Raw genomic sequence first — 10,488 nt, 5'->3', positions numbered from 1 at the left:
AAACATGCGAACCTTAATTATATTTCGCCATTATTCATTTTTTTAAATAACCAAAGTTTTCTCGTCTGACTTCCCAAAGTTCACGGGAAAAATAGTCAGACGAATTATCGTCTAAAAGCCGCTAAGCTTTGTAGTACATTTTCGTGATCTCACAAAACTGCGGGGTTCAGAGCTATAGCCTCACCTAGTCCCCCCTCCCCCTCCCCCTCCATTTTATTATTATTACTATTACTATTACTACTAATTGAGCTCAATAACCTGAGTTGTAAACTAAATTCCATATGTTATTAATGGTCAATATGTGTACAAATTACTATTTTTTTATCTTATACTTAAAATACGAACAAAATATTCGTTTTACGAAGAAATATTTGTGTAGGCAATGTTATAAACGATGAAAAAATTCGAAGCATGAATATTATTCCGTAATGCGAATATTTGTCTAATACAAATTATAAACGAAACAAATATTACTTTAAAACATTTAAGCATTTCTTAATATGAAACCATTATGTAATGACATTAAAAATTCGAACGCAAGATGTATTAAAGTCTATTTTTAGGAGAAATATATTATTCACGTGTTTCAGCCATTTAAAGCTCTAACCGTGAGTTTTAGCAAAAGTGACTAATATCCTATTAGTCAGATTTATCCTTCAAATATGGTAATCAAAGAATTTTCGTAGTCAACTAATAGCTTGCGTGACTTAAAGTTAACTTTTCCTAAATTTAAAAAATGTTTCAGCCAGTCGCTAAACTGACAGCTATAATGTGATTGCACTCAAGATAGCAAAAGGTTTAAGAGATTAAGCAATATACAATTGATTTCGGTTACAGCCACAGTTAAGTTGCCCGTAAAGTTTAACTAAGCGCGCATTTCAAGCTTTATTTCAAAATGGCACCTATAAACAATTATATATACAAGAACATTGCTTCGTTGACCAGCTGTTTTATTTCAGCTTTAGGTAATATAGCTATGGTTACAACATTGGTGTTGCTTCATTTATTAAGGTTAAATGGTAATCAACTGCAACTCATTTCTTTTATGAACATGGATCTTCAAAAAATTTCTAAGCATCACCAAAAAAAATTAAAGGTTTTGTAATAATACTTTTTTTATTCATAACAGTTTATATTAAAAACACATGTGGTTTCAGTTCATAAGAGTTTATATTAAAAATACATGTGGTTTCAATATAAACTGTTATGAATAAAAAAAAAGTATTTTGGTCGTACACAATCATATAATTGTCACTGTTTTTATTGAATTTAAATTTTTTTGACAATATCACAAATGTGACAATATTACATCATAATGAATAAAATTTTTCGATTGTTTGTAATTAACCAATACCGCGTTAAAGAAAAACTAATATGTCAATCATGTAAATTTTAAGCATGCGCGTTTCGATTAAAAACTGTTAACATGATAAAACGATAACAGAAATAAAATTTCATTTCGGTCAAAATGACAGAAATGAAATTCTCATCAAAATGAATTTCATTTCGCCTAATGAATGTAAACAGGTATGTGTGCTTTATTAAAGACCGAAATGAAAATATTTCATTTCTCCCCGACATGAAATTCCTTGTAAACGTGCTCTAAATAAACATGAAGACCATAAACGTTTTCGTCAGATTAAGTTATATTTAGGTTTTATTAACAGTTTTACCATTAATTATATTCTAAAGTCTAACTCCTCCCAGCCTTTTTAATTATATAATATGATTGAAAATATGTAACTTATATTTTTTAAAAATGTAATAAGTGCAAATGGAATATAAACGTATTAAAAAGTAAAATTCATATGTAGACGAGGTCAACGTTCTATTTCGGGAAATCTATTAGCGTGTGTTAAATATATTAAAAATTCGATAAACTTTTTTCTATAAGCAATGATAAAAGCCAAAATAAGGTTTTTCATTACCACATATTGGCCATGTATCCATCCACTCCAATAAATTTACATTAATTTTAAGTAATTAAGTAATTATAAAGTTTTAACCATGACACAAAAGGCTATGATGAAAAAAACTATGAAAAGTTTACCTAATAAATTTGTAAAACTAATTATTAGAAACATTTAAGGAGTGGCACTTAAATAAAAAATAGGGATCGCCGGTTACAGTATACGGTATACTAACTTTATGGTATACTTTACCGTATACTTGGTATACTAAAAGTTAGTATACAGATTAGTATACCTGTTTACTTTTATTTGTGAAATATTTTTGGACTCACTTGATAATCTGGTATTTATATTATCTTAATGAATTAAAATACTGGACTATTATTTGACTTATCATGATTAAAGTGTTTTTATTAATTCAGTTTTTGTTTCTTAGATTTACTTAGTAAAAACTTTAATTTGTTAAGTTGTTATATTTTTATACCACGCTGTTTGTGCTGCTCTTCACCGTTTTAAGGTTTAAGATTGTTTATTCTATGGATTTCTGTTCTGAAATAAATTAATAATAACAGTATTTAAAAAAATCAATAAGTAAAATGTTTAGTTTACGTTATGCTTAATGGTATACTATACGGTAAACTGTACACTAAATTTTTAGTATACCGTACACAAGCGATCCCTAATAAAAAATTAGCGATCTTATTGGCAATTTAATGGTTACAAATTTTTTCCAATCACGCGCAACTGCTCGAACTTGCTTGAAATCATTCAAATTCGAAACTAATTCGATACAATTCAAAATCATTCGAATTCGAAACAAATATTTGAAACGCTCTTTAGTTTTTATTTTGTAAAATAAAAAGAATTAGATTCGATAAAATATGTTTGAACTTAGCAAGATTTATGAGAGTTGTGAAGAGACTTTTAGCGTTTAAAGTTCATGAAAAATTAAGTCTGGAAAAAAGCTGTTAAAGTGTTTTACTTTTTTTTATTTTGTAATTTATTTACATTAGAAAGAAAAAAGAAATAGAATTCTTCCTGAAAAATTGATCCTAAAAAGATTAAAGCTAAGAAATTAGCCTAAAATAGTTGACCAAATATTCGGATTAATCAAGACAGGCGAGCAACTAGCATCAACAGCTATTTCGTTCATAAGTTCTCAATATCATTGAGAGCCTCATGAACGATATTGCTGAAAAATTGCATGAAGATATATTGTTGCATATTTGGAATTTAAATCTGTTGTCAAGGTAAAAGTTGCTATCATAGTTGGCGAACATTAAGCTTGAAACATCTTCTGAAAGAGCATGCAACTCAAATACTTAATCAAGTATTGCAGTGGAAGCAAAGAATAAAAAAGTGAAAACAATAAATATTTTATCTAATTCATTTTTTTTATTTTAGTTGTCTAAAATATTGTTAATTACATAAAATAATTTTATGCTAATATGTTGTTATAGAAAACTGTTGCTTACTCATTTTGTCGATGTTACTGATCAGTTACTCAGTCTTATTTCATATGGTCATCATAAATCATCATGATGATTATTATTTATCATGATCACATAAATAATAGATAAACAAAAATTTTGATGTAGCATATTTTGTTTCAAATTTATTTTTGAAAAATGTTTTGAATTTTATGCTAATCAAGCAAATTAGTTTTTTACATTTTTTGCCTTAAATGTCTTTAATTTCCCAGTTTTATTATAAATTGCATCACAACTTGCATCTAAATAATATTTAAACCAATCAGCAAAAAATAATACAACATAAATTAAATATTTTTTAACTTACAAATTTTCAAAATTTGAACAGCGCAATTATTGGAAATAAGAATTTAAAGCTTTTAATTGCCAAACATTTTAAAGCTTTTAACTGCCAAAAAGATATTTTTAAAAGCAAGACTTTGAATAATTCAAGTACGACAAGCATATTTTTTTAAAATGTGTTTTTTAACTTTGCATGTAAGTTTAAAATTCATGACCAAATTTGTATTTTTTTATACTTTTTCTTAATTTATGGTTAAAACTTATGATCAAATTTACACAAAAAAACAATAGTAATTTAAAATAACTGCAAAAGCTTCAATAAGTTAAAATGTTGATTAATAGTTATTTTTTTCATTTTTATCGTTATAAAGTAAATTCAGGCATTGTAGTCTTTCTAAACGGGTAGACGGTTTCTAAGAGATAAGTAAATCAAAATCATTTTTCATATGAATAACAAGGTGTTTTAATTGATTAACTTACCTAGGTATGGGGCTAACTTAATACTAAATTTATTTTTAAATTATATTATTTTATCACTTTCGCATAACAAAAAAGTTCTTAAAGTATACTTTGTAGAGGAGCTTCGTTTACGCATTTTTTTTTGTTTTTTTTATAATTCAATTCAATTCAATATATTTCGTGTTAAGGATGTTACAAAAAACACATGTCATTGCAAATAGTAATTCACTAATAAAATGCAATGACCTAAATAATATAAAGAAAAGACAAGAGAAAATCATAAGAAATAAACTAGTCACATAGTAAAAGTAGAACTTTACAAAAATTTATAAGTAACACTTATAAAACAGACTTTTAAAAGAGTTAAAATATAGGTGAAATAATTATTATAATGTATTCACATATACATAGATATATACACATATACAAAAATAAGAAATTGTAAAATGTACATAAACATAAAGAAAAAAGTTATAGAGGTAAAGAATAAAGTTAAGCGTAACTTTTTAGGTAGAAATGATGGAGTGACTTTAAGAACAGATTCTTGGGTCTAAAGATAAAATCTGTTTTTAGGGTGTACGGAGGGGTGTTCCAAGAAAGGACACACTGATATGTAATGGAATTTATTCCATGTTTAGTTGTCTGTTTTTGTGGAATGGTTAAGTTGTTAAGAGTGACTGTTCTTAGGTTATGCCCACACGTTGTCCTACTATTAAAGTAGTTACGAAATATGGAAGGAAGGAGACCGCGTTGTTGATCCCAGACAAATGAACAATTTAGAAACTGGATTAAATCATAGAAACGAAGAACTTTGGATGTTAGATACAGGATGTCAGTAGGAAAGTTTCTTGGGCAGAAATTAATTATTCGTATTACTCTATTTTGAAGCGAAACGATTTTAGTTAGACAGGCGGTTTTAGAATATCCCCAAACTTGGCATGCATATTTTAAATGTGAACCAAAAATTGAGTCATATATTGATAGTAATGTTTCAAAATTAACGTAGCGTCGAATTTTTGCTAACATGCCGTTGGAACGGCTTAATTTGAGAGTAAGGTTATTTATGTGTGTTTGATAAGAAAAAATCCGCACTTTGAAATGAATATTTTCTTAGATTTCTGTAGTATATATCGCCAGCTCTGCATCTCATAAAGTTGTTATATCTACGATTTTTAATATTAGAAAAGTGTGTATCCACTCAAAACAATACTCTTTATCGTTTGATTTAGGTTAATGACTTTTTACACACATTCTAAATTTACGTAAATAAGCGCACAGTCTGGATCTAGATTTCATTAACCCTTTATTGATCAAATATTGGAAAAACTATTCAAAAAATTATTTTTTTTAATGAATATTATAAAAATATGAAAAAAAAAAAAAATTTTGTTTTAAACGCAGTAACACCTAAATTTTAATTGCTGCCGTTTGGCAAAATTGAACGATAAAGATAATAGATAAAAATTTTTAAAAAGATTGCTTTCATGCTATTATATTTTAATATGCTAGCAAACTATATATAGAAATTATTAAATAAAACTCGTTCACATTACATGATATTTTTAATCATAAAATAATTACCACATCTGAATTATCTGAATTCCCTCAATATCGTTCAATGTAATATAATCTTCAGAATTGTCCCTGAAATAAACACAAATTAGAAATTATTCCTCGAACTCTTGATAAAATAAGTTTCTTATCAAAAAGTAACTTAGTACAAATTAATTCTTATAAACACGTTTCTTATACACAAAAAAAAAAAAGCGTAACATTTAAAACGTTTGAAAAAGCATAAAAAAGTGACGCTAAACGGACATTAAGAGAAAACAATTATAATGAATTTAAGAAACAAAAAAAATAAGTTTAAATACAAATATAAATATTTTAGTATTGTTAGTTAATAAATCCACAGCAATTGTGCTAAATTTAAAGTAAATTTAAAAAGTTTCAGCGTTTAAACGTCTTTTCTCTGTAATCCGAAAAGAAATTGTTTACATATATATTATGTATATCTCATTTTCATGATAATTTTCTTTCTGCTGCTTGCAAATAACTATAAAAATAAAAAATATGTATGCTAACACTACTAAAGATTTATACACTTTATAGATATACATGTAGAAAGCTGAGTAAAAAATAAAGTTAATAAGTGTCCGTTTTAAGAGACTATTTTTACAACTTATCAAATATACATCGGCCAACTTAAAAAGCTTAACATTTTCATAATAACTACACTTGGTTGTTAGTACTTTTTAAAATTGTTTTCTAGAGCAACATTCTTATGTAAAACATAACGAGTAATAAATTTCAATTAGCGGATTTTGAGAAAATGCTCAACGAAACGTAAAACGGACATCAAATTGTCCGCTTTACGTAAGTGTCCGTATAAAGATGACTTTTTTATTTTAAAGTGTCTGTTTTAAGTGAATTTACAAACATATATATTTATATATATATATATATTATCAGTTCATATAGCTTGGCGTAAAAGTGTGCACTTACTGCTTTTTTTTGAGACTTTCTTTTGTATGTTTGTTCCTCAGTAGTTGTGTAGTCACTACAATCATCACAAAACTGTTCTGAACCTTAAAAAGAGTATTTAGAATATTTTACCTTAACAATTTTTAATTATTTGGAGGCTATTAAAGATACTGGTTTTTGCAACAGCAAACTTAGTTATGATTTTCTGAACTTTAAACAATTGTAAAACTTTAAGCAAAAATGAGATTAAGTACTGACCACAGACTTTAATCTTTACAAATTCATGTTTCAGCCAATCTTTTTTAGGTTGTTGACACCTTTCAAATGCATTCTTCACATTTAAAGTGTTGGGCCAAAATACTCTATTAGTATCCTCATCTATCCAATTTATTGGTAAAGGTTCAATCCTGATTTCCTTCAACCAATTTGCTCGTGCATACGGACCGCTATTAGACATAGTTACTATTTAATTTTTTAATATATAATTAATATAAATCAATATAAATGTAAAGTTGTCACTAAAAATTAAATAACCATTTAATAACTAAATACTTTTAGTAAACAAAGCATTTATAAAAACATCAAACAAAAACTAAACACAAGTATTTTATAATACTATTCTCATTTATTGTGATTTTGTTGCATTAAGTAAACATAAAATGTAAACAAAGATTGAACAACATTTTTTCATCAAAATTTTAACTAAAAAGAAATAATGATACAAATAAAATTATTAATGCTTTTCAGGTGCCAGAATATTATCTCTAAAGCTATGAAGAAAAGGGAAAAAAACTAGTGTCCTTTTACGCGGTAAACAAACCATTTTATTTCGAATATCTTGTTTACAAATATTTCTTTTCTCCGTTGAAATATTTTGATTTGCAACAAATATGTCAATACATCTAGAGTTAAAAGGCTCATTTAAAAAAAAAAAAAATCATATCTTTTAAATTAAAAGTTTTACATTGAAAGTCACTATTTGTCAATTTTTTAGTGATCTTAATATTTTCTCCACTAGTTAAACAAAACCAACTATCTCTGTCAGCATTAGCAATTTTATCATTTATATATTGGTGAGTAATGCTTTCACCAGACTTTTCCAGTTCAGAACTTCGTTTAATGATTTGAATTAACAGGATTATTGGCATTGCACAACGAGTCTGCCGTAGTGTGAAAAAAAAATTTCGTAAAAATGAAAAAATGATTTCCACATTCTTTTAGGCACTATCCAGCTAAGAATATGTGAATGTTTCGAAAAATTGAGATCGTTAAAAGAAAGTTATCACGTTCTGAAATTGTGCCTTATAAAATGGCTTAGAAAGGCCAAAAAAGTTTTTCTGGATTACCTCGAAAAGTAGCTGAAATATATATAACACGATGTATTACTAAGTTGAAGAGGAGTGAATGCTCTACAAAGCGGTATATCTGAATTTTTTGTACGTTTCAAAACAGAGATGCCACTGTAATTTAAACAACAAGTTTATCAACTACATCATTAAAAAATAAGAAACATCTAAATCGACTGTGAAAATTATTACAAAGTTAGACCGGAATCCGATAACAAAACATCAATATACATCCATTTTACGGCATTCTTCAACCGATTTTCTCCGGACAACTTATGCCGAGTCATTTCGTTCGATGATTTACTGTAAAAACTTTCTAATCTATCTTCAGATCCTGCTTTGATAAACTTATTTTTGTGCACAAAAAATCCGAGATGCATCTCCATCATGTGAATTAAAGGGCTTGTCCCATAACGGCCAACCGTTTCAAGACCATTGGCTAGGGTAGCTGTCGAACAACAATCTCTAGAAGCAGAATAAACCTCTTCGCGATTACAGCAGTTCTTCAGAAGAAATATTCGTTTTTGTTGAAGAAACAGCTTTCGACCACTTATCAAAATCTCTCAATTATGCAAGTATTTGTTTAAAGTGATCAGAAATTAAAATTGTGGCGAATTAGAGAAGAGATTCACACTATCTCTTTACATCGTTCCCATGAAATTTCGAGTAGACAATATCCTCAGCCTTATTATCCACGTTAAGGTTTCATAAGGTTCCAATTTACAAATTCTAGGTCCTTATTTCAGGAAAAGAAGTATACGCCTAACTACACCTAACATAACTAAATGCATACTGTCAAGTACGAAACCCAAAATACATGGAAAACCATAGTCTACAAAAACACATTTACCTAGTTGATACAATGGCTAATACTTTCCTTGTGAAAAATCTTGATCACTTCTTAAAGCACATCCGATGTCGTTAAATACAACTATTTTCTTTATAATCTCCTTCTACTGTACATATTTCATATGAATTATAACAATTGTGAGGTTTGCTCTTACAGGTGGATCACAACAGAAATACTTTAATTTTACTTGAAACAATTGCCCATGGAAATTAAGACCAATCTCTAATTAAGCCACTATACTCTTCTAAAAAATCATTTATAAAATCAGACTCTGGATCTGGTTTATGAGTTCCACAATAAACAGCAATAAAGAATGGACTCAACCCACTAAACGAACAAAGTATTGGCCATAACTGGGTGTTACTACTTTTGAATAAAGGCAATCCATCAATATTGACAAGAGATATGGGATTTAAGTCTGGAAACTCCATTTGAAATTCCTAAATAAACAGACTTCCCACCACTTAAATATAGTGATTCTACATACCTTGGAGATTTCAACAACCTTCTGCTATCTATGGGCAGGTCTTTATGCCCATTATTTTTCAAGATGGATAACAACTCAATTATTGAAGCACGCGTGCATTTATTTTTAGTAGCCCATGAAGCAAACTTTTCCTGTAAAACATTACGGTGTTTAAAGATATCATTTCTATAACTAAATTTTGTGTATGAACCTGATGGTGGTTCACGAAACAAGTATTCTGATGAAGCTGGCTGACTTATATTATCTTTTTTTTCTTCATTTATAATTGATTCACTTTGGCAGAATGTTTGTTGAGTGAGTAAATCATTCAGTAAATCAAAGTAAATCATTTAGTAAGTCAAAGCTTCCTCTATAAAATTGTTTTGTTGGCGATTTTGTAAGCGCCAGCTATTTAAATTAAACATTTAAACAATATTACCTAAAAGATTAGCATATAAAATTTAAAATAGTTAATAAGTCATCCATATATTGGCACAATATACACATGTTTCATTTATATAACATAATCTATTTTAATTTAAAAAAAAATTATTAATATCTTTATTAATAGACACGATTCAATTTTATATTGTTTCAACTATATTTTATACTTTTGTACATTATATTTTATACAATCATTTATTGTATGATAATTGTATACAGTTTTAAATAATATTGTAGTTTTATCATTTATTACAATACCCACAGTTGTTTGGTTCAAACCATGGTTTAAACCATTTTAAAAACTGTAAAAAAGTAAGGCTATGCTTACAAATTCTTAAACTTAGTTGTTTAATATGAATGCACTTATTTAGAAGCATAAAAGTAATAAAAGTATTTTAAAAAAATTTCGATTATATTATTACATTCGGTTATTATTTTTGTTATAATCTTATTACCCGTTTAATTTACCTCACATGTCATAAGAGGTAACAAAGCAGTGGGGGCTACAACCTCACTTTTAAAAGTATGGGGGGCTTTTGGTGTTATAGCCTCTCACCCCCCAAGTTTTAAGTCTATTATTTCAAAATTTATAATCTAAATAGTAGCAAATGACATCAAATGCAAGCAAATATAATAAATCACTGCAAAATCAACATTTTATATTGTTTTAACTTGCGGAAACAATTTAAGTTTAACTGCTTTTAAAAACCAGCTAAACTTAACTTTATAGATCAGAATATATATTTAAAAAATAAAT

The 10,488-nt window shown here is 27.5% G+C and overlaps 1 protein-coding gene and 1 pseudogene across 1 annotated transcript; both read right to left on the bottom strand.

The window, feature by feature from the left end:
* Positions 1-2,444: 2,444 nt before the first annotated feature.
* LOC145186838 (uncharacterized) lies at positions 2,445-7,083 on the bottom strand. Its single transcript, XM_090075657.1, has 3 exons — positions 6,884-7,083; positions 6,647-6,729; positions 2,445-2,459 (listed from the first exon to the last, which is right to left on the bottom strand). The coding sequence occupies exons 1-3, from the start codon at positions 7,080-7,082 to the stop codon at positions 2,445-2,447; spliced, it is 297 nt and encodes a 98-aa protein (XP_089931783.1). The 5' UTR covers position 7,083.
* Positions 7,084-8,837: 1,754 nt separating this feature from the next.
* On the bottom strand, positions 8,838-9,783 carry LOC149876249 (uncharacterized; annotated as a pseudogene).
* Between the last annotated feature and the right edge of the window lie 705 nt (positions 9,784-10,488).

Source organism: Hydra viridissima, unplaced genomic scaffold (genome assembly GCF_058129835.1).
Source record: "Hydra viridissima isolate aposymbiotic clone 2 unplaced genomic scaffold, HvirCarnegie_v1 scaffold_23, whole genome shotgun sequence".
NCBI classification, from domain to species: Eukaryota; Metazoa; Cnidaria; class Hydrozoa; order Anthoathecata; family Hydridae; genus Hydra; species Hydra viridissima.
Note: the sequence above shows the minus strand (reverse complement) of the source record. Positions and strands in the feature narration are given on the sequence as shown.